The sequence below is a fragment of the Bombus pyrosoma genome, linkage group LG10 (genome assembly GCF_014825855.1).
Source record: "Bombus pyrosoma isolate SC7728 linkage group LG10, ASM1482585v1, whole genome shotgun sequence".
Lineage (NCBI taxonomy): Eukaryota > Metazoa > Arthropoda > Insecta > Hymenoptera > Apidae > Bombus > Bombus pyrosoma.
In genome coordinates, this window is record NC_057779.1 from 1,702,960 (window position 1) to 1,728,737 (window position 25,778).

The 25,778-nt window shown below is 42.4% G+C and overlaps 1 protein-coding gene across 1 annotated transcript in view; it reads right to left on the reverse strand.

The window, feature by feature from the left end:
- LOC122571597 (zinc finger protein ZIC 4-like) overlaps positions 1 to 21,941 on the reverse strand; it is a 37,271-nt gene extending 15,330 nt beyond the window's left edge. Inside the window, exon 1 of the mRNA XM_043735555.1 lies at positions 20,400 to 21,941. Within this exon, the coding sequence (XP_043591490.1) occupies positions 20,400 to 21,339 (940 nt within the window). The 5' untranslated portion in view covers positions 21,340 to 21,941. The remainder of the gene's footprint in view (positions 1 to 20,399) is intronic.
- Positions 21,942 to 25,778: the final 3,837 nt, after the last annotated feature.

Genomic DNA, 25,778 nt, shown 5'->3' on the forward strand with positions numbered 1-25,778 from the left:
GGAAAAGTTTCGATTCTCCCCTCGGTGGGCAAAGGCGGCGTTACAAGTACCCTTGCAGCCGTCAAGAAGGAAGTTGGTGATTTACGCGCGGCCAAGGATTAAGCGGGGAAACGCGACGGATACTTTGAGGGAGTATAAAGGCGCGAGACGAACACGGCACATGGAAGCGCCTAACGAGAGCAACGAGAAGGTGTGCGTACCATCGAGTTACCAGGTAACCGAGAGAGTCGCGAGTTTCCAGAGGCGATGCCTCATCGAATACCTTGAAGCCGAGACACACGCTGCCTCGAAACGATGTAAATTCAGCGGCTTTCTGTACCCGTTTTGCTTTTATTCGATTCGCTCGGGAAAGGATTAAATCATGTTCAAGAAGCAGGGAAACATTGACTCGCCAGTGTATGTCAGTCTTCGTGTAGCCCGTGCGAGATTAGTGGAGATCATGTTGAGCAATAACTCAGAGGATCCGTTTGGAACATCTTTACATGCGTTTGAAAAATCGAACTAGACCTGGATGATACAAGGATTCTGCCGACACAATGGGCCCGTTCACGGATGTTAATTCGAGAACACCGGAATTAGAGGATTACGAATGGGATCATCTGAAACCATCTGAAATCATGGGGACTTTGTCATCAGAAACAATGCTAGGGCAATGGTGGAACGCCGAATTAAACGCGCTTTAGTCACAGTTAATTTGGTTAGCCGACGTTTAGGTCATTAATAGATGCTGGCGTAAGATCGATCGGTATTTATTGACTGTCGATGATTCGACGATTTCTATGGACGACGTGGATCGTCGACGGACTTTCTGATCTCTACCCTTTTCCTCTCTAATTCTTTTCTCTCCATCGGTTGCTTCGCCCTCGATCTCTGTTTCGTACGCGAGGAACCTTTCGAAATTGACGTGGCACGACCTGGTCTCGTGTGTGGGCCAGTTTTAGGTTTATTAATGAACAGAGCCGACCCGCACTCTGGCGATTAGACACAGGGCGTGGTGGAGAGATTGCTAAATCAGATCGCGTTCCAGAGCTGCAGCCGCATTATCCTCCGGCTATTAACGAATATCTTTCGACACTCTTTCGAGGTGAAATTTCAACCCCTTGACCTCTTGGCCTTACTTACGACTTCTTTAGAATTCGTACGAACGTTTGACTTTCTTTGGTGGAACCGTGCTGAACCAACCCTAAATCTTTATTTTCATTTAAAATTTCATTTCTCTTTAGAAAAATTGCCGATCGTTAAAGACAATGCACACACATGGTACAATTTCAATGATTTTCAAATTGTTCATGACGTTTCGAACGCAGATAGTAAAGCGTTCTATCTGAATCTGTTTTGGTCGGCTCGATGCTACAATTCCAAGATTGAATACCCACACTTTTATATTTATACGTACGCGTTACTTGCATCTATCCACCTTTGAAATTGCATTCTGCCTTCGTCAATAATGTCTTTATTTCTAGCAATAATATTTGTGCCACTGTTCGCTATGTTTGCTTTCTTACGTCAAATTAGATAAATTAAATAATGGAATCGACAATATGTGCGTTACTAGCAGTGAACCTATTAATATCGACTGTCACGACTAAAAAAGTATAACGCCGCCGAACGAACATGACAGAAAGGAACGCCAACAGCTTCACACCCCCGGAAATAATTTCTAGTTAAGCAAAAGAGATCTTGTGGAAAGCCCCGATAAACGCAATCTCGGGACACGTTCGACCAACGAATCGAGCTTCTCGTCCCTCTTGTCCGATAGGGGTGCAGAGTCTCAGGAACCATGTGCTTCGAGGAGGAGCAAGGGGGCCAATCGGTGAACGAAGGGGAAAGGATCGGACCGATGGGGATCGGTGGTCGGGAGTGGGAGAGAACATAATGTTTCCCACAGCGCGAGGAGTTGTATATTTTACGATATGGCGAGCAATTTGACATCTCGCGCGAGGCATAATTCACGCCCGTGTGCAGGCCGTGCGTGGCCTGGACCTCGCCACCCTCCTACGTTCGCAATGATAGCGACTGGTACGTTGGTGTGCGTGTATGCATCGACGCGGGGAACACGCAAGAATCGCATGAAGGATAGCTCGTACACGCGTGCACACGCACCGAGCGGACAGGTACGCGCGCGTCCGACCGCATCGAAACCATTAGAGGCTTGGACTGTTCGTAAATACTACGATCGTTTTCTTTCTTTTTCTATTTATTAGGTCGTTTCGTAAGTTTTGTGACTTTCGTTATCAGAAGAAGAAAAAAAAAAACAATATGAATTCAATCGTCCCTCATGAGGTTTTCTACCATTCTTTGTTAAAATATCTTATTTACCGCGTGGAAGTTGAAGAAAACTAAGGTTCCATCATTTCCTTCGTATCATCTTTGTCTTTGTTTGTTCAATTGAAAGTATCTAGCCATTAGACTGTGTCATATAACTTGAGGTAAAATATGAAAACTAGAGAAATTATAGATAGGATTCCTATTTGAATTTTATAATTTGATTTGGAAGAAATAATCAAAACGATTTCCCTCAACGAGCCAAACCCTGTAAAGAGGCGTGTTCGATCTCTGGGTTTCGTTTGGTACAACTTGGAGACCATCTTAATTGATTGTTAATTATTTCCCGCGATGATTAACGAACTGTAGGAATGTCGTATATGGACGAGTCTGCTCGTAAATGGGAATCCATGACTCGTTTCTCTATTTCGATTCCTCTCGTTCGTCGACAGTCGCCTCTTCTTTTTATGGGGATATCGAAGGTTGGTTTCCATCGCGGTGAACGTCGAGATTAAACGTTTCGACGATCGTCTCGCCATCGGTTGCGCAACGATTCTTCACTATGATTTTAGGATTTATGATGGAAAGAAACTCGTAAAACCCGTGCAATCCTTTCCAATGAATGATTGACGAATGACGGTCGAATAAAAATACCTCGGTGGTCGTTTGCCCGTACAAGCGGATAGAGTTCGTACGCGGAAGCTGGATTCTAATCTCGCCACAGGCCTCCATTTACCGGCGTGAGATTCGAACCGCGCGTGTCTTTTTATCGCTGATACGCCGTTGGCGTGCTCGCGTGTCGTTTCACGCTGGAATTTTATTTATCGAGACTTTTCGCTGTCCGACGCCTGGACGTTCTCCCGGCGCGTTTTTGCCCGGCTCTGATTAATGCCTCGCGTTTCAAAATCCAGCCCGTGTTAGATCTTCGTCCACATCTATCATATTAGACCCGAGATAATATAAAATGCTCCAAGGAAAAAGTTACATACGCGAGGTTTCAAAGTACCCAAAAACTAACTTTGATATTGCCTCATTAGAAAACATTTCTACCATAGCAAGACTACAAAAGACTGCAAAGCAAATTTCATTGCAATCTTATTATAATAAATTGAACATCAAGAACCAGGAAAACATTTATACTTTAGCCCGTTAATCTAGTAACTCGTCATTCGAATTGCCAATCCCCGAAACGCGATACTGTCTTCGTTCGATGATCCTCTGTTTAATCACGCGTACTTTCGAATCTTCTAAAAGTGAATCTTAGATCGCATTTACGTTCGCAAGGATCAAAATCAATTTGATTAAGATCGATTTAAGAAAGTTGCTGAATTTTAAGACGTTTCTAATTAAAGGGCACTTCCTCGGTTTCCTCCGTAATTTTCACGCGAGTCAGGTCGCCCGGATCGACGACCAACCGTTTCAGGCTGTGGTTCGCGCACGTTTTACCGTTCTCCTCGCCCGCTCGCATCCTAATTAGCCGCGAACAATACGCAATCTGCGTCATCTATACGCGGCACCGATTCTTGCGCTTTGCCTAACAACCCATTCTACTGATTGCGCCGCAACAGGCAATAAATCTACGTAATCGGGGGTCCGGTAAGGCGCGCTCCGCGATTTTAACACGTGTACAAACTCGCTCGATAGTTATCGCCCGCGCTTTCCAGACGTGAATTCTCTCTCCTGCAAACGAATGATTCTACCCGACATTTTTCCGAGATCGACTCGCATAGTTCCGCACTTGCATCCGCTGCACGATATAAGATCGCTATTCAAAAGCGGAAGTTTAGGCTGATACGTTTCCTATGGGAACTTGTGAAATGAGAATTTGTTTTGGTGCTGGAAGACGTGCAGAGCGAACGTTTCTTATGGGAAAGCGTGATCGATCAACCAAAGAGATGAGGTGGATTAAACGTGTAGATTTGTTTGATAAAGAAACGAGTGAATGAATTCGTAATAGTCTTATGTATTAAAATCAGTATAAGTGCAACAGATAGTGTATGTCAATTATAATCGTCGCTCGCTCAATGTTATTATGCCGATGGAATAAAGAACAACAATACTCTCTCTTAGGGAGCAAGTTCATATATTTATATCGACGTTACCACAAAAAATTGACCTTTCAATATAACTCCTGCTGAAAATTACAAGAAAATTACAACAATCTGTCCCAAATTCATTTGCTTCTAGACCTTGTAAACTAAAACAATCGTTAGTATTCAAAGATACAATAATATGAATCTCTGGAAGATTCGAATTTTCCATTTCCACTCGAACTTTCTTCGCTCATGCGCCGCTACAGAGATATCTGCAGTTGCAGATATCAGATGGCTAAACGATGATAATTATTAGATATTCCATTTTTAATTGGGAAATGGAAATGATAAAAGTATTAAAAAAAGGGAAAATGACATTTCTCTTAATCGAGAGGAATTTAAATTTCACGTGGAATTCGATGGAAGTAGAAAAATGGCTAAAGAAGAATTCTTGAATTTAATTATAATATGGACCAGATCTCAAAATCCCGTTGTAAAGGAACAAAGACTCACATTCAGAAGCTCCAAAGGTCCGCCTAAATCATAAGAATCCTTTTCGTGAAGGGATTGGAAGTTGCGCAACGCATTAACCCTTCGGTTCTTGGAGCGTCAGAAGCGTGTCAGAGATTCGTACAAGAAAATAATAACGTGCAGCATGGCCTCTGATAATTTCCTCACCGGAGGGTACACGGCGTCGGGTTACGAAATTAAATTATAATACAGATGCCAGAGAAGGATCGACTTCGAACCAGACGCGTATTTCTATGACTTTTAACGGGTTCTACGGGTCAGTACGCGCCTGTCCAGTCCTTTGCTTCTTTAAAATATAGAACACAAAAGTCTCGTCTCGAATTTAAGGAACGAAGCAAAGGTTCCAAGGTCGAAACATTGCCAAGAGGTTAGTGGAATCTGCACGATATTAATTAAACTCTTAATTCGTTCGACGACAAATTATGCCTAGCATCAACCACTTACATAATTGTTCCAGCCCCCGACTATATTTCGTTGCTCGGTCCGCGATCTAGATAAGCCTGCGTCCTTTACGAACTAGATTCGTGGCATTCTCGGGATGCCTCCTTCTGGTATTCCTGGTATTTCTGCCAAGTCCCTTGGGAATTATTTCTATCCTCGTAAATATATCTCGCGGCATTAGTACATTGGTCAAAAAACGAGCATACGTAGAAGAAACTTTTTGATAAATTTGTAGCGGCTCATGAGCTAGAAACAATTCAAATGATATTGTTGTTTTGCCTCGGAGTAGCAATATCGTTAGGAGACACATAATGTAATAATAAATAAACTCTGGGTAAGACAATATCGTCGCTACGTGCAACCGTCAAATAAACTTGAATTCAAATTTTCCGGCTCTCCCCCGACCAGTGTAAATAAACGGACGCGATCGTAAGGAGTTCAGTTATCAACGAGTTATCAGTAATCTTATTAGCGATTTACACGCTGTCTTTAGCGAATCCGTTAGTACGAGCGTCTTAGCGAATATTGTCTGTATTATTTATTTATCACATTAAAATACACTTGACAGTTTCAACAGCGAGTTATCTCGTCATTACAACAACTCAACCAACCTCTACAAATCCTCTACAAATTTTAAAGAATTTTAAGCGACCAGATCGACCTTTGATCGAAATGAGATCATCGATAAGAAAATCCGATCGTAAGATCACAGTATTTGCAAGGATCGAGCGTATATAATACGTATCAGGTTGCAAGATATTCTTAGTCACCAAATATTCTTGGTCCAAATATTCATTGGAAACGATAAGATCACAGACTCTGTTATAACGATATTCACGAGGATCACGCGTGTATATAAAAGGTCCCACGATCGTCAAAAGGGTTCCAGTGCCAAAAGTCAAGCGAACATCGTTGGTACACGTAAAAGAGAAAGAGAGAAGAAAGGTCCCTGCGTGCGCTCGCACTAACGACCTATGTAAATGTTCTATCTGTTATCCTTGTCCCTTATCATTTTATCCTCCTCCGCCAGTGATTCCAACGGAGCATAGGAAAAGAGGGAAAGATGAAGCGAGAAAGGAAATGGAGAGAAGAGAGCGGATGGAAAAGGAGAGGAGAGAAAGAGGGTCCAGCATTCCAGAGCCCGGTCTCGACCCGCGACCCTCGCCCCCTAAATCATCCACCGCAGCTAGGCCGTAATTCCGTTTTGTTTTCTCTGCTCTTCTCTCCTCGTTCCCTCTTTTTTCCTCCCTCTCTTCGTACCTTCTTCTCTCCTTCTCCATTTTCTCCGTTTTATTTTTTTTTCGCGTTTATTCCTCCACCTTTTTCGACCTTTCCTACCAGACCACGGAGACAACCGCTCGACCCTTCTTCGTTGTCTTCTTCTTCTTCTTCTTCTAGTTCTCTGGTTGTGCGAGTTTGGCGAGGTTTCACGAAGGGATTTTGACTGTGGGAAATTTGTTTGGTGGAAAGGATGAAGTGACGAGACCCGTTGACGCGATCCGGACGAACCTTTGACTTTGAACCAGGTGAAACGTCACATATGGATGTCGATAGCGTGCAGGATGAACTGACAGTTTCGGACGATAAACGTGACGATGCGTTATAAAAGGATTCACGCGGTGAAGATGAATTTGATCTGTACCAGCGATTAGTTTCATATCGGACGAACACAGAACATTTCTCCATTGTGGTTCTAATCCAAAATTTGATATCGCGTCGTGAATATTTTAAGACACTTTATATACGCGGAAAAATTCATAAAATATTTCGAATTTATATTATTCAAAAAAAGATGAAGCATCACTGTTCCTCAACGCTGTCAAACCAGAAGTTCCAAGAATCATAATAATTGAGATATCTTTATTTTTCAACCGTAATTTCCCCACCCCAAAATTCAATATCTTCTAATCACAATATCAAAAGAATGGTAAATATATTTTATATATCGTTGCAAGATCCACAATGGACAAATTCAAAGGTACTCCAATTTCCTGCAATCCAAAGGCAAACCAACCGTGTTTCCCTCAAACGTTGTCAAACCAAGAAATCCTCGAAAATCACAAAAACCACGTCCCACCGTCTGCTATTGCAAACGATACGTCTATTCTCGCCACGTGGAATCTCGCTAAGAAACACTTCCCAAGGTGTGTCCGGACGATCCGGATACCTGGTGTCCCGTGACATTGCGCGAGAGAAGCGTGCGTACGCGAGTTCTCGAGCGCAAAAGAGGCAAGTGAAACGACACGCAGGAGTCGGTGTTCCAGGTCTCGATGCCGATGCTGCCATTTAAACGGTAAAAAAGTATAATGTTACGGACACTCGATATTTTCTCGATGATCGTCATTGTGTCGCGGCCATGTTTAGCTGGTATACGCATTATTCCACGCACGGAGCTACCGTACCCGCGGTGGCAACCATCCACGTTCCAGTGATTTACCCCGTCTTCGGTTACTCTCTTCTGTCATTGTTACTTCCACGATGGAAGAAGGAAAAGGACCAGCCAACCTCTTCGGTGAAAGGCTGGGTTTGTCCTCTTTGGGCGCGTGTGTATGTGTCGAACGAATTGAATTCTTGGGGAGAGAGAAAGAGAGAGAGAGAGAGAGAGAATGGTTCCGATGAATAGCGGAAATTAAGTGTATTTTAATGGTGGATTAACAGGTTGCCGCGACGATTCGTATTTTTGTGATCACATGTCCAGGAGAAAGTTTCATCCCTTAAGTATACGTTCGATAAGCGATGCGATCGAAATATCTTTAACTGTGAGTGTTTCAGTTGTGCTAGAAAATCGTAGGATATGTATTGATATAAGGGAATTAAACAGTCGTTAGAAGATTATTCAACTTGCGACTTGATACAATAAAGAGTATTATCTATTAATATATTAAGAAATTTACTAAAAAAAATTCATGTGATTTGAAGTTGTCGATCTGCACTAAGCAATGAAAGTTTAATGAAAGTAGTAAAAAATACTAAGATCTAAAATCATTGAACGGAAGAGTAAATGAAATTGCTTTTCTGTCTCAATAAAAATCACTGGCATACTTTTGCTAACCGTAAAACCAGAAAATCTGAATCTAGTTATTTCAACGAATGCAGCAATTGTACGGTCGATGCAAGTCTCCGGATCCAATGTGTTATACATCGTTGTACAAGAGAAACAACTTGAGAACAATATTTAGAGGCAATTGCCCGTCTGGACCATTGCTCTCCATCGAACGTGGTTCTCGATCTTTTGCTTGCGGTGAATTCCTGAATCCACTGAGACAGCAGCAGAAAAATATCGCTTGTTAACTAACGGAAGCGGCCAGTCGGACGATCGTTAAGCAGACTTTTTCGAGCGTATCCCCCTCCTCCCTGCTCGCAAACAGAATAACACACGGTCACTTAGCACCGTTTAATTTTCAGGTCGTTATTTTACCAGCGGGTCGATCGTAATCCACTGCCAGCTCTCGTGAAAACGAGCTACTCCAGAAGGTAGAAGGAAAAAGGAAAAAGTGTTCTCTCGTCTCTGGTTTAGAAGGGAGATATCTCGAGTTATTTTCTCGTCGAACAGCCCCATCGCGCGGAGGATAACCAGAAATGTTTGATTTCTTTTTCCTCTCTCGTTGTTCACAACGAACGATACGTTGCACCTACGCATTTACGTCAGCAGAAAACTCGCGCGATCATCGCGACCGCTTGTTCTCGGCTGGATTTAATCCGATTTACTGGGAAAACGCTCCAATAATATCCTATTTCCGGTGGGAACTATATTTGCGTAAGCAAAGCTGCAATTGTGAAAGATGTCTTACGTAATTCGCAGTTAAATGGAAAATATTGGAGCAGAATCTTTCAAGAAATCTACGTCTCCTATGTTACATTATCGGTGCCAACTTTTAACATTAGCGATTTGCCTTATACATGAATCGTTCGGTCGTTGGAAGCTGGACAGGACGTTTTAAGAATTACCAGAAGTAGTCATTCTTAGCGTCAGTGTCTCGCGTAATCCAGAATCGATCTATTCGATCGATTTTCAGTGGACAAGAGAATTCAGTTTAAGATTCGCTATAAATCAATGTATACAGAAACGAACCATCGATAGGGGTAATTTTGATCATTCGTGGTTTTGTGTGATTGAACATCAAACAGAGAATGTTCTTTCAAAATTTTTCTAGAAAGAAAATTCGATTCAGTGGTAAATCTACAGAAAGGTACCTCGTGTCACGTCAGCGATGGTAATTTTTAACGTTCGATAAGTTGACCATTCGAGCGAGAATAAAGATCGAGGAGGGCTGCGAAGATCGGTTAGGTTTGAGGCGGGCTGAATGAACGGCTCGCGGGGAACGTGACAAACAGGTTTCTCATTAACGCTGCAGCTTGACGAGAAGCCTTCGAAACCGCGCGACGCTAATTGTGAACTAACGTGACACACGGCTACTAGAGCCAGGGATCCGGAGGTAACCGGAACACCCCGAGGTAATTTAATGGAAAACGATGCGCATGGGTTTTATCGATCCTTTTCCATTCTAACCATTTGTCTCGATCCGTTAATTGCTCGTGAATTGCGAATCGCGATCGCTTAATACTACCACGGGATGTAACGGAAATGTAGAATAGAATAACGCGTGCTAATTTATCAAGGAAGCTTACTTAAATTGCATTAAGCGGCTGATAACATCTAATCTCAATTCAGTTCTATTTTATAATAAAGATACGTTTCCAATTAATCTTTGCTCGTTATACCGATTCCAAGAGGTGAATTAAACCACTGTGAAGCAAAGTGTGCAACAGACTAATACATCTGAAGATCGCAATCGATCACGCCACTTTACTCGTTCTTCCGATTCTTCAACTGTGGAAATTAACATTGCCAGTGGCCGATCCCCGGCGGTGAGTTAAAAATACAAGTGAAGAACATGAAGGAGCAACATGATACGAATCGTAGTTTCTTTCGTCTTTCACAAGACCGATTTGAAAGATACGCTTGTCGATAAATTTATTTCATTTATACAAAATTCTCTTCCTATTTCAGCTTCAAATAAAACATAAATTTCTCTGTCTTCTTGAATATTTCAAAAATATCGATTGCCATAAAACATGTAAATACTATAACGATTAAATAATACGAAATGAATATATTATATTAAAACATGTAAAACATATCATATAACTTTTTGACATGTACATTGCGAAACTTGAAGAACTTTTTAGAGACATAATTTAAAACCCTGTTTTAGCTCCTCCTACTTTTCGACTACGTCATATTAAAACGCTTCTTTCTAGCTACGAATTAATATTATAATTAGACAATCGACCTATCCCTTGTGATCTTCAAATGCAATGTAACTTTTCTGCGCATACGTAAGTACATAAATACCCGAGAAACAGCAAGGAAGAAATTCTCTGGCCAGGCGAATCGATAAGGGAGCGTGCGGCGTGCGCGCGGAGAAGAAGAGGGAAGAAGCTCGCGCGTGGCCTCGTTATTTTTTCAGCTGACTGAATCGAGAGTGGCGAGAGAGCGAAAGGGTGCGATCGACGCAATAATTAACCGGTTCTGTTTTTCTAGAAGCCAATCAACCGAGCCACGGGTGTATCTATTTATCGCGGGTTTCGCGTCCCGAAAACGGACACGCGTGGTGTCCCGAGACAACCAACGCTTCCGTCTTCGTTTTCGATCGCCATTGCTTGTCCATCAAGCCCTGACGCGCACCATTAACTGTATCAACAGCCGCTTCCGCCTTCGTGAACTGTGTTCCTTGTAGTTGGCGTTCATTAACGCGAATGGACAGACCCTGCGATATCGCGTTTTTCTTTTTCGTCCGCTTTCGAACGACGATTAAACTGCACCGAAGTGCACGGACGTATCATTGTACTGACTGTTTGTTTTTAAGTTTACGATTACCCACTAGTTACCCAATTACTTGACACGACGGATCAGATCCGCAGGTTAAAAAGATATTACCCTCTAGATTTAAACATTAGATTCAGCTAGAATGAAACATACGATAGTCACTTATTATTCACGTTATAGTACCACGCCGGAATAATTTACTTATACTTAAATAATTTACTATATAATACTAATTTACTTAAGGCGACAGTGACGAATATTGTCGTTTAAGAACGGCTCGTGCAGCCTTTAGACCATCGGAGAAGTGGTGTAAATTATGGGAACTTTGGAATTTTTACGAACGTGGGATATTCTTCTTCCTGTTATAAGAATTTTGAATCTTCGATTGCATCTACTTCGAGACATCCTCTCGCGTACTCGGTTGATCCTACGATCTTGAATTTTTCTATCGGAATCTCGTTTAAATTTGAACAAGTAAAAAGATTTCTAACGTTTTAAGGAGATCATGGAGACATCGTGCAACTCTTAGGACTGACATATTATTCTTTTAAATTTTTGACGGTAAAAAGATATGTAATTCAAAAATTTCTTCATTTCCTAACAGGGGGTTAAACGCGATCTAATTCCCAAAGCGCGCGTGAATAAAAAATCTTCTAACTTCCCAAGGGAAAATGTTAGACAGGCGATGTAACCTCCAAGTCTCACATAAGTAAAAAAATTATCTAAACTTCCGAGAAGCCTTGCAACAATTTTTCCCTCGTTCGATCGGCTCGTTGATTTTGTAGCGGCACATGAGCTAGAAACAATTCAAATCATGTTGTTTTGCCTCGGAATAGCAATATCGTTAGGAGACACATAACGTAATAATAAATAAACTCTGGGTAAGACAATGTCGTCGCTACGTGCAACCGTCAAATAAACTTGAATTAAAATTTTCCCTCTCCCCCGATCAGCATAAATAAACGGACGCAACCGAAGAGTTCAGTTATCAACGAATTATCAGCGATCTAATTAACGAGTCATTAGCGATCTTATTTTACGACTTATGCGCTGGCTTTATGCTGTATATTAATTTATTTAATCATTTTAAATATACTCGACGGTTTCAACAACGAACCATCTCGTCATTAAACCTCACCGACCAACCATCCTCTATACATAAACCTCTATAATCTTTCTCTTCGACAGTCTGTTGACTAGCTTGCCGTCAAAGCGAACCGCTTCGGAATAGAGCCGTTGAGGCTTAAACCGCGATCTTGAACGGGATTATCGACAGGTTGAAGGCGTGTAACGTGCCTTCCGCGAGGAATATGGCCGGGAATGGCGAAGACTCGGGACGGTTACGACGTTCTGAAAGAACGCCAGCGGCTATCAGCTCTGCCCACTCTCGTGTGGCGGTGAGCTTTTGCAACAAATCTTTCGGTCCAAATCAGTTTCAAATAATATACGCAGTTCGGCCCCCGGGGCCTCGCGATGCAGCCCAGCCGCAGATTTCGACGCATGAATCCTCTTTTAATGACCCTGCGAACTACCAGTGCTCGGCTACCGTACAATAAGCTGCACAGGATTCTACGTTCGGCCCGATCTCTTCATTCTCCACCTATAGAAAGATGTATTTTGTGTAAGAAGCTGAAGGTTGACCGTGTCACTTTTGAGAGTTTTGTTGTGAGAAAAGAATTTCAGAATCATCTAAAGATTCCAGTTTTGTATTTCTTTAAGAATCCTTTTTGGTACAGTAGAAGTTTGTTTTGATTGACTGCGGGAAGGATGTTACACGTCTTGGAAAATCGATTCTACTTGTTATAATGAGGAATTTGAGGAAAATTGTTACATGGTAGGAGATTGTCTTATCTTTATCTTATCGTGTTATTTTTATTGAAATGAATGGAGGAACGAATGAAAGCTATACGGGTCCGAATAACATGTAACAGTGGGAAGGAGGCGATTCCTCGTATAAAAATAAGAGAAAAGTATGGAATACAATTCTACCATTCTCGGCTTAATTTTCGAGAAAATTCGGTTTGAAAATTGTCAAGTATACGTGAACATGCCTAATTCCGGACTGGACAGGATCAGGTAATCAGTCAGGAGGTCATTCTGTGTGTGAAAATAAGTTGAAAATGTAAAATTTCTCAGACGTTCTCTTTCCGAGGAAAAGAAATTTGAAGGTTTATCTTACGCATGTACTAGGCCGATCTATTTTCTTGAAAATTACGCCTTCGGACAAATTTTAATCCTGTTCAGTCGGAAATTAGCCGTGTTCAGGTACGTTTGATAAATTTTCAAACCCGATTTTTGCCGAAAACCAAGCCGAGAATGAAAAGGTTGTATTTCGTATATTTTTCTTATTTTTTCCACAAGGAATGTAGTCGTGTCCGCTTTTACATGTCACTTGTTCGGATCCTGTACATCATCTTTAAAAAATCAAAATTAGAAAGCTTCTAAAACCTACGAAGGAAACTGTAGGAGGACAAACAGTTGATATAACTGGAATTTTATATAATCGTTCACTGATTTTCCCTACTGACTTCTTGCAGCAGTTGACATTCAGATAAGTGGACTCGACCGACAGCAGTTCATTAATAATTGTAAATTCTAACGAAAGTGGATTGTATATATTTAAGAAAATTAACCACGGTATATTTTATATAAGAACTTTACCTAAGAATTCTCACTAAGTAAAAGATGAAAAAGAACACATCGATAGCATGAGAAATTGCCGCTAGATAGAAAACACATTTTAAGCAACTAATATTCGCTACGGTACTCGACGTAAGACATATGGAAATAACTCAATTTCAAGCGAACCTACGTTCTAAATATCGTAACCGACGCTTTTCACAATCCTAGATACTCAACGATAACGTCATCTTCCTAACGAACCCGTAATTATTTCCAACAGCATATAATTCTCCCTTTCATAAGCGTTGCGCGGACGAATCGAGGCGGACAAGAAGACCGGAATCGTTATCGCGATTCTATATCGATGGTCTCGCAGGAACGCCGTCGCGTTTCTAAAGATACACGTTTTCGCAGCAACAACGGGCCGACAGAGCGCATTTCCGGCAGGCTGTATCTCTCGTTTTGCGTTCCGCGCTGTCAAAGATGAGCGAACGACCGGTGTCGGGTACCGATCGATGAAGGCGTAGGCGGTTGAACAACAAAAGCCACGCGGTAGAAACAGGGAACCTGAGGGCTGGTTTTTTATTGGTGGTAAGCTTTTCGAGCCGTGCACGCGCGAAACACTGTCTCGCCCTTATCGACCCGCGAGCTTATCCTCAGCATCCACCGTCAGACGTCTTGACGATTCACGTCGAGTGTCATATCTCTTGGACGCCTTGTGGAAAAATACTTTGACACGTATTATACGATACGATGTTCATAGGTTTCCGGACGCTTTGGTATTGATGGCGCGTGATTTGTATCGAGATTTGTAAATTAATAATCAGCAGACCGCGTTTCTAAATTTTCCATTAGAAAGCATAGGCGTTCTGAGGTATAATTAAAAAATTTGAAAATAGATAGCTGGTCGAGTAAAGTAAGTAGTTGTACGGCGCTTGACAACGCCAGTTTTATTACATATTAGCTTCCAGATATCGAGCTAACCGGATCATAATACATTGTTGTAGTTAAGCTGACTATGTTTGATTTATCCGCAATTTTGATAGAGATTTTTGTTCGAACGTGACAATTTTATTATTTTACAGTAGGTTTGAAAAATCAATTTAATCGTGCTCGATTTATCTCAGGTTAACTTTATAATGAAAATATATCATGTCAAAGATAAGCAAGTGCTGGCCTTCTCTCCGAATCCTTAAGCCACGGTTACATTTATAAACACCTTGTCAAATTGTCGATTGTAAAATCGTCGAGGTGGTGCTTTCAACATTAAAGAAATTCCCGATCGGTCGATATGCAAATCAAGATAAGCCGGACAATTTACCTTCGATTTAGATCTCTCTTTCACGACACTGATTTACGAAACGGGTAATTGAAAGGATCGGGAACGAACGCTGACAGGGTGTTTCGAAATCGTAGCAGTTAACGCCGAACGACGTTAAACGCAGCCGATTATCGATCACCGTCGTCGTCGCTAGCGATCGCCAGGATTATTCGTTCGCGTGGCCGTCGGTGCCCTTCCACGCGCGTTTCATCTTCGAATCGAACGAGCCGAGGATCGAGCATCGAAGCGTGCTCGTTCCAAGATCGATCTTTCACGCGGAAAGATTTCGATGAGTCGCCGTTACGATAATCTCGCGCGGTCGATGCGCTTTCCGCGTCTCGCCTCGATAGATCGCGCCTTGTCATCGTTCGAAAACCGCTCGTGTCCGAAGCATAAAACGTGCCATCCTTTTGCGTACCGTGTCTCGATCGATTTCCATCGAAAGATCACCAGAGAATTCATGGAATTTTCTTTCGCCCCATTAAACAAGCCACTTGTATCGTAATTAATTGTCTTTACGAAATTGCAAGTAAGACCGTGCAACGTTAATATTCATAATTCAAAGCTGTCGCGCCGGTAGATGTATCCCTGGCGAATATGTATCGATATCGATAAAATAATTTGTATGCGCCTCTGGAATCCCGATTCTAATCGAAGAGAGGGGAGGAAGAAGGTCGGTTTAGCGTGTTTCTGTCGACGTCACGCCGCCTTATCACAATAGCCGGCACGGCTTTCCATATTGGCCTCGCATAAATCCGATCATGCATCTCCGATACCGATCTCACCGGCCGCCGCCATTAGTTACCAGAGACTTACAATGTTCCCCGTGGAACGGAGCTTTACAGTGTCGTCGATCGTCGCCGATTTCCTGAGAGTGCCGTTCAGCCGCCACGAATATCGTCCTCCTGCTTTCTGGCATCGTTTCCTCGTTCTTTTCTCCGAGAGTCCTTCCGCTTCCTATTCTTTCGTGTCCCCCCACGTTTTAACCTTCGAGGTCGTTCATTCTTCCGTGTCATTTCATGTTATCATACATATAACATAAGAATTAACAACCACCAAGTCACTAGTTATTCAATTACTTGACACAACGGATCAGATCCGCAGGCTAAAAACACATTACCCTTTAGATTTAAACATTAGGTTCGGTTAGAACCAAACATACGATAATCATTTATTATTCACGTTATAGTACCACGGCAGAATAATTTACTTATAATTCTCAATGAGAATTGATTGTAAACTACTTACAAATGAAAAAAATTTCATGTTCTTACACTGGTTATTTTTTCAATTTCTACAATACTAGTTTCTCTTATACGCGTAAGTCTTTACGTCTATCTGAATCCCTTTGAACATGTTTTATCTATTTTTCTATACGTATTTCTCTTTATATAAATCTCCCTACCATATTTCTAGTATTTTTTGTACAATACCTTTCCGATTGTCCTTGTTTTCCCGAATTAAAAATTCCACGCGACCTTCCTGAGTTTTCCCTTGTATTGGGTTGGCAACTAAGTGATTGCGGATTTTGTCATTCAGTGGTAACGATTTCATTCACATGCAGATAACAGGATTCTTCCTGATTTCGTAACTTCCACCAATATAACGATGCTTCTGATCGTTCGTAGAAATCATGCAACAGTCCAAATCAATCCTTCTTTCAGGTTCGATCCTCCTTTCAGTACTTTCAACAAGACGATTCACGGATCATTTACAAAATAGCGAGAAGAGCGAAGACAATCAACTTAGCGAAATTTCTTCCCATGCAAACGAGCGTGTCGACCTCGTCTACGAGGACGGGAGGAAATTTTCAATCGTTCCGTTTCGTCGGTGTGGCGAAGCCATTTACTCGGACCAGTCCCCCTTTTTCTATCTTCGACACGCTCGTCCCTACTTAACGCTTATTCCACAACAACCCCCGGCAACGACTCATCCTGTATCATCCCCTTATTCAAGGCGTCTCTAACCCCCCGAAAATCCTGACCAATGGCGCTTCGTCCAAGGGGGAAACCATTGTCGATCCGACCAATCGTCGCGACTCGTAACAGGCATATACGAGACTCGACGCGCTACAACGCTATTCTTCTTTCTATCTTTTCTTCTTTTTTTGTCCTCCTATCTCTGTCTACTTTTCTCGTCTCATCCTTCATTGTCGACGAGGATAGTCTCTTTATAATGCATATCAATTTGTGCCTAATGGCTGACACCGTTCCAACGGGTCGCATCTGCGAATTAATAGGAGCATTCCTTATGCCCGACGGTTTTTAACGCACGCCCGCCCGCACGCGATCATTGTCCAACTTTGTATAATGCACGAAACGAGACGCCAATGTGTTAGTGCGTAATCATCGGTGTTTTCGCGTAAACGGCCATTGCACACCTGCAATTCATTCTCGTTACATCAAAGTATCGTAATTCCTATACTTTTTTTTTTATTTGTAAGTAATTTACAATCAATTCTTATTGAGAATTAGAAGTAAATTATTCTTTATTATTCACTATAACGTGAATAATAAATGATTATCGTATGTTTGATTCTAGCTGAGTCTAATGTTTAAATCTACAGGGTAATGTCTTTTTAGCCCGCGGATCTGATCCGTCGTGTCAAGTAATTGAGTAACTAGTGAGTTTTGGTGGATGTTAATTCTTATGTTATATCTATTACTGAATTTGGATATTCCTATGCTTTTAAATCGAGTTGTAGGAGAGCTTAGATCTTTAAGTTAAAGAGGAGAAAGAACGGCGAGAAAGTGTTTGGAAACGGCGGATTAAAGTCTTGTAGAAACTTGTGAACGCGGATACTTCTTCACCGAGATGCTTCTTTGAGAATGATTTAAGAACTTCTACCGTAAAATAATCCGCCGGAACTTTTTCCTTTTTGGAAATTATTTATAGATTGCGGATATTTGCGTAGAATAGTTTTACAGGCAAAAGTGGCGAATTTATTTCACCTTCTAAATATTGTAACGAGTAGTTTACTTTCAATATTCTGTATATTTTCTTTAGTTTTGTATATTTCAAGTTTGTACAAATACAGGAACCTCTGTGTTCTACGTAAAATGGGCGGATAACATCGGTGCCCGTTCACGGAGATTGTTGCGTAACACCGGTGAATTCGCGCGAGCCAAAATATTTGTCCGAGGTGTTTCCACGATAAAAAACAAAGAATTCCAGCGTCGAGTCGCTTTTGTGCGCCGGTCGCGGCACAGAACGATGAAAGAAGGGTGGAGGGCGAGGGCAATAAAGGGGCATCGTGAGCGTACACGCGCGTGAAACGGGGAACGCCTGGAAACAAAGCGTGAAGCCGTGCGTGGAAAGTTTTTTGAAAATGCCAATTTATTTCGAAAGGGCTCGCAGGAGGACCATGCTCGTTCACCAACGCGCCAACTAAATGAATTTTAATTGATTTCTTTCTTCACAGTCAGCCTACCTCTCCAGTCTGTGCAAAAGCGTGACAAGAATTTTCAAATTTCCATCCTCTGGATCGAGAATAAAAAAAAAAAAAAAAGAAAGACGAAGAATCAAGTGTATGAATGACATTCTTGTTCCTAATAAAAATCGATATAAGAATGTCTTCTTTCCTTCGAGTCAGATAACATTTGGTCTGTTTGCTTTTGCTCTTCAATTACGAAACGGTGTATAACGTAATAATATGTAGTCTAACGCATTATAGATACGTTACATAATAGTGTATGATGCATATAGTATTATAATCCGTTAAAGATGGTTGATGTATTAGGGAAGATCATATGAGACACACCTGATTTCGTCTGGCAATTGTCGAAGGAGATTTAGCTCGCGCGAGTCACGTACGATTGACAGGCGACGGCGACAGATAGCTCGATTCGAGGTAGAAATAGAAGCGCACTGTGCGATACACGGGGGCGGACAGACGCTGCTGGCGTGAAATCCGTGCGAACGGAAATACTGGGGAAGCGTTGGTACGCTAAAATATGCGATCAGAAGCGATACAATATTACGTTCCCGAGACCCTTAATTGAATTCTCGCTCGCGGCGTTGATCATTAAAGAGCCCGCACTTCTAACCATGGAACCTTCCAACTATAATTTCCCTACATTAATTTCACTACATCAATCGCATTAACCCCTCTGCCAAAAAAATCTAAAATGCTTCTAAACCTTCTCGAATGAAAAACAACAAATACAACGCTAATCATTCTACGCAAGAACGAAGAAGAGAAAATCTCCCCTCGATTACTATATCGAAGTATAATCAAGTAACGACGTCCGTCTAGCGGCAGATGCACTCGCTAATGGATTTACGCGTCCCCGTGGTTTCACGAGGCGTTTCGAGAAACCGAATCGCGGAGCGGATCGTCCGCGAGACGAGCGTATTCTCCTCCAGAGAGATAAATTGAAATGAAAAACGAAGGGATAAAAACGAAAGGACGTTGCTCCAGCACGCAGCCACGGTCGTCGTGGTAACGGACGGACAATAAAACTACAAGGTGAAATTAGTAGTGACTGTCCAGAAAGGAATCTCGTAACAGCAGCCGGTCGTGAGAGAAAGATCCGTGTGGCTGGGTGGACGCCTGGCGTCTATCCGTCGGGCCCTGAGCAAATGGGACAGGCTGGTGGTTTCGTTTCGTGTGTGTATATAACCATATGTAAATACATTGTCCAGGGACGCGGGCATAAAACGCTACGATATATGGCCCGGTAATTTCTTAATTGCGCCCCGAAAAATTCTTGTCATCGTAAACAGCCGGTTGATTATATTGAAACGACTCGAGGCGCCGGGGGCGTTTCATGGATGAAGCGAAGGCTGGACCAAAATGAGCCGAGATAGGGGAAGGTGGAGGGGCAGGCGATAGTAACTGCTTGGGCCGTTTATTTATACGTCTCTCGCGTTTAACCCTTTTGTAGCTGGAAATCGACCGATTTCCATCGACTTCATTGCCTTTCTTTGTTCGGTGTCCCTTCCGTTATCTCTTGCACGCGGTGTAGGAGATCGTTCCCGAATTAATTAGGTTCCCATCGTTTCGATTCCTTCTAACCAGCCAATATCCGGCTATGATTCATGGCGCGTAATTTGTCGTGAGTTATTTATATTTCGATTTTCCACGATCATCTAGCTTCGGTAGAATTTCAGGATGTTACGAAAGGATTGGTATCGCGATTGATTTGTATCGGATGACAACGCTTCTACAAGGAATTGGAGGTATTTCTTTGAAATATTCGAAACGGTTAGGAAGGAATCTGTCAAAAGACCTAGAAATTATAGGTTTCGTTTTAAACTAACAAGTAACAAGTGCAAACATACTTGTGAAAGATGAACTGATATCTATCGACTGATACAGTCTTAAGAGGAGGTATGTAGTATGTACATCACTTACCGGTGTGCGTCCTTTTATGAATTTTGAGATTTTCAGACCTGGCAAAGACTTTTCCGCAGCCGGGAAACGGGCAAGGGAAGGGTTTCTCACCGGTGTGAACCCTTATGTGGTTAACAAGTTTGTACTTTGCCTTGAAGGCCCTGCCGTTACGCGAACATCCCTGCCAGAAGCACGCGTGCGTGGTGCACTCGGGACCGCCCACGTGTTCCACCGTGAGGTGCGTCACGATATCGTGGAGGGAGTTGAAGAGTTTACCGCACAACTTCCTTCCGGGTCCGGGCGCATCTTGATCTACCCACATGCAGGACATCTCTTGCCGTTGGCCGCCTGCAACCCCACTGGTTCCGCCACCGCCGCTTCCGTTGCTTCTCATATACCTTAAAAAGGCACCGTGAGGATGATGGCTCGGATGGCTGACGGCTGGATGTTGTTGATGATGGATCGACGCTGGCGTCAGATGAGGAGCACTTAAATACTGATGATGAGGCGGTAATCTCGAATCTTGGGGATAGTGTCCTGGGTAGTGACTCGCTGCCAGGGGATGTTGGCTCGGATGATGAGGAAACTGCTGCATCGTTGCGGCTGTCCCGTCGTGATGTAACGGTGTGAACAATCCTAGACCACTTTCCGGTGTGGTCGGATTCGCGGTCGCGTTAAATTCGTGCTCGCGGCGGAGTAGAAAATCACGAGCCGCGTATCCAGGATGATGGCTCATGTGGTGTCCCATGTGCGGCGCCATGTGCGATGCCGGATGGGGATGATGAGGGGGATAGCCTTGGGGGTGAAAGTGATGGTGTTGCTGAGACGGAGCTTCACCTGGTGCCGGCTGCACACCTGTACCAGCGTCCGTGGCATCACCTCCGCTGGGTGATAGCTTGATGCCCAGATTGGCCAGGTGGTGTGGGTGCGAGGACACACCATCCAGGAAAGCGTTCATCATCGTGATGGATGAGACGGTTGCAGTTGCGGTGTCGATCAGTTCAGATACCAGTTCATGCCTCTACACCAACTTCTCGTCTCTTTCTGATGGACGAAAACGTTTTAAAACGTTCCTCGAAGAATAGCTTTATTAGTTTAAATCATACACTTGGGAATCACTGTAAAGTACACTGTCTATACAACTTCACTTCAGTTCACTGTTTCTCCTCTTCCTTCATCTGTCTGTCGTTTCTATTTCCTAAATCTTCGTCGCTTGGCTGACTCACTGCATTTAATCGCCAATTATGTCAGTTCCGAAGTCTTCGTACACGTTCTCCCTCTTTCCACGCTTTGTAATCGCGACCGTGCGAACACCCAGCGAACTGTCCGTGAGACGATTCCGTCTCGCGCGTTTTCAGCAATAAACACGAGTTTACTCGTGCGATAGTCTTGCTCCGTTCCACTTACGTCGAAGTCGTTCTTCGACCAACACCGAGCGTATGTTCATACATCTTTAGATTATCACGAAGGAGGACGAGTACACGATAACGATTACTAACACGATTCGCGTGTATGTCTTCAAAACGCGGCCAAACATAGAGGGTGAAACATCCGTTGCGTTCCTTGCTGCGTACACAGCGGGACTGAGAGTCAGCACTGGGCTCCCGCCGAGGAGCAGCTCGGCCGATTTCGGCGTTTACGAACCTGCCCTCTCTCCTTGTTCCGTCATTCGCTTCTTCTCTCTTTATCATTCTGCTCACCGGTACCCTCTCTGTTTCTCTTTGGTTCCGTTCTCGCTTCAGCACTTGGAAACGACCGCACGGTAGAGTTCGTGTATCCTCGGATGCCTGCTCGTTGGAAACACCCTCTACCCCCACTGAAGGCCAGCTGTTATACGGTGGATGCAAGCACAAGCTCCGCCAGTGGCGGACGTTCTCTGGTGGATACCAGCGTTCCATTGGCGACGATCGCATCACTGGCAATTGGAGGCCTGCTGCTTCACTTTGGCCTCTCACCGAACCAGCCGGTTTCCATGGGCGGGAAACACGGCATAGCGCATGTCGGAACTCCGCCTTCGTGAGCACGCCTATCGTGGGAGGATGACATCAGGGATGTTGCGACCTCGACGCTCGATGGTCTTCCGCGTGGAACACGTTTTAGAGGTTTTTCGAATGGTTGCGGATATTGGCGGGTCGCTGGGAGTGTTGCGATTTTGGACGAAGGAGTTGCAGGAGTTGGGCGCGGGAGTTTCAAGAGGGTGGTTGTTAGACACTTTCATTTTGTTGATTTTTCAGTATTTGCAAAGTTTCGTAGTTTCGATACAGGCTATTTCTTAATACGCGATTTTTCATAAATCGTCCCTTAGTCCAATTTCGTTTATTTCGATCGTGATGCACTTGTTATTTGAAGAGAGGTCTCTGACTATGAAAGACGACTTGGATGGAGAATATTTTGTGAATTTTCTAGTATTTACGAGTGTCATGATTCTTAAACAGATCTTTTAATAAAACATCGAGCATTGTTTGCTCGTATAATCTTAATCTCTAGATTACGACACTTAATCTTTAGATTAGTCTGGAATCGACTACCCGGCAAGCATAATCTGTAATCCTATTGCTTCTTTTTTAAGCTATTTGTTAACGCGTATCACAATATTTCCCAAACCTTGTCATATGTCTGTTCGATCGGTAATTCAGCCAGTTTTTTCACCCTCAAAGGGCAGAAGCGAAGCTCGATTCTAATTGCGGAGCGAGACGCGCATTCGTGCGAGTTTGCGTATCTGCATGATTAGTGGAAAAATATCAAGCCGGCCAGGAAGGCGACGAGTCACGCGAACCACTCGTTTATAAATTATCACGGAGAGACGAGGAGGAAATCTTCTCGTTCAACGTTTAACCTCCATCTCGAAAATTGTATGCACGCGTAATCGCGCGACGCTCCATCCTCCTTCGTTCGTTTATCCAATTAACCGTCTTTACTTACTTACAACGTCGATTAATTACACCAGACGCACCGGTGTTTCCAGCTTTTCTTTGCGCTTCCGGGTATCGCGTAATATCCTCGCGAGTTGAGACGCGGAAGCTCGCGTGTTCGAGCCTTATAATTAAATACTTCGATATTTCAGCGTCGAAATTCTTTCAGCTAGTCTTCACATTCCTTCTATTTTCCCCGACATTTTCCTTCCTTAATATCTCTTTCCAAGCGAATCGATTTGGTAAAACCGGAAAAATCAGGCATGGTGAAGTTCTTCGTTGAAAGTAATCGATGGGTACTTGATCATAATAAAATCTAAGAGAGCTGTAGAAACTTAGGAAGGAACAGGTTACTTTGGAGATAACTATTATTTTGTACAGTTACCTATTTAGGTTCCGGATTAAAGGTCCTAGTAAGTGCTAATTTTCTAAGCTACCAAAACTAATAATGCCAATCCTGAAAATTTGTTTTACATATTTATCTATTGTAGGATAACAAATCTTTGCTACTGTTGGGAACCGTTGGAAGAAAATGTTTCGAATTTTCAAACAGTGAATGTCCCATTTCAATACCTGAAATAAGTCAACGGATCAGGAGATCACCTAACTTGGGCTAAATTAACCATTGTATAACTAAGTACTGGTTTCATCTTTGTTTTTCGATAAAGACCACAAATTAGAAGCGAAAACATTCTCTTCAGCTTGCCTCTCTGTTGACACCACTGTTCTGTTTGCTTAATTATTATAGACTAAAAACAATCGAACTAGGAAGTAAGTTAACGAATAGTACATAAAATTGCCAGTTTCTACTAATTTCGAAGATGAAGCAATTTATTTTTATAATAATAATTCCTTAGTATTGTAATTTATTGGTAATACTTGTTTTATGTTCCTCCTGAAGATTTATGTGGAACTTTACAGCATTGTTCTAACGACAATGACTTATAGTGTTACGCTCACCACCATTGATTTTCTACTATTCGTTTCCATAATACAAAAACTTCCTTACCTGGTTTGCCAGGTTATTTATGGTACTTCAACTTCAACAAGCCTAGTATGTTTTTGATTAACAAATAAAATTCGGTTCCAGGCAGTAAAAATAAATGTGACCGGATTGAAAATCGGGGAATTTTTTTTTATTTTGCTTGCAGTTATTCCAAATTAGAAATTATTGTAGCAGTAAGGACAGTAGCTGATCTCTTCCTTTACAATGTCAATAATATCTGCAATTAAATATCTTTTAATAATTTAAAAATCCTTATTGGATAAAAATCAGTTCTGTTTCGCGTTCCACGTATCTTCTTGTTTCGTGGCGTTCACTGCCATTGGATATATTAACGGAGCTTAATCATCCGCGTGAATAATGCAAACACATCGAGTGTTTAACGGGGTGCCTCATTGTCGCGGCAAAAAATGGCGTCCCATTATGTCCATAATGGGCACGGTGGCTGACTATTTGATATTAATAACTATCATAAAGCCGGACTCGTGGCTCCTTCGTGCACTTAGGAGGTACATCTGAATGATGCTTTCCATCCACCTTCTGTCGCTTACTAACAGCACGACCCGTTCCTCCGGCGCACACATCGATCCTCTTGTGTTACCGGACGATCGGAGTGCGCCACGAACACGAGTAACTTGGTCCCTGCATTCTGGACCCAGTTCAGGGATCATTTTTATTAGAAGTCACGAACGAAGCGTGTCATTTATGCTGGATGACGTCATTCGTCTCATTATTGGAATCGTTCAAAATGCTTTGTATTTAAGAACCAGACTTTCTTAATTTACAAATTGGATATGGCGTTACATGAAATAAAATATTAAAAAGATCTACAAATTTTCTTCTAGTTTCCCTTTCGTTCTGCATTTCGGTTGTATAGTATCTTTTTTAACTAATAAATTGAATATTCTAAATTTCTATAAATATTCTATGTATAAATATAGATTTTTCTGTCATAAATATGTAATATTCGTATATATATAAATATGTAATATTCATAAATATTCGCATGGAATAAAATATTTTTCTGTGATTGTTAAAAAGATGGACGCATTTCTTCCGATTTTTCAAGAGCCAAATGATTCCACGGGGATTATTAACGATCACACGCGGATGTAACTCAACGATCCGCATTGCCGAGTATATTCGTGAACGGACCATCAATCTAAGGGCCCACGATAGAACTTTCATCACGGGAGTGCGGTTACAGGGTCGCGAAACGCGAACACGACGTACGCACCTACGCGATCGTTCGTTCGTTCGCGAGGGCCATCAACAAGGCCAGACATTGTTTCGTTCGTTCATCAGTCACGCTCACGGTGTAGTCATTACATTTAATTAATCGTTAATTGTGAGATCGTGAGCGGATCGTTGCGTTCCGCTCGCGTTATGGCTAGTGCGGATGAAAAGTTGCCGAGTTCATTTCTTCATTTCCCCCCATGTTCTTCGTTTCTCATTGCATATATGTATATTTTTTTAATATTTAAT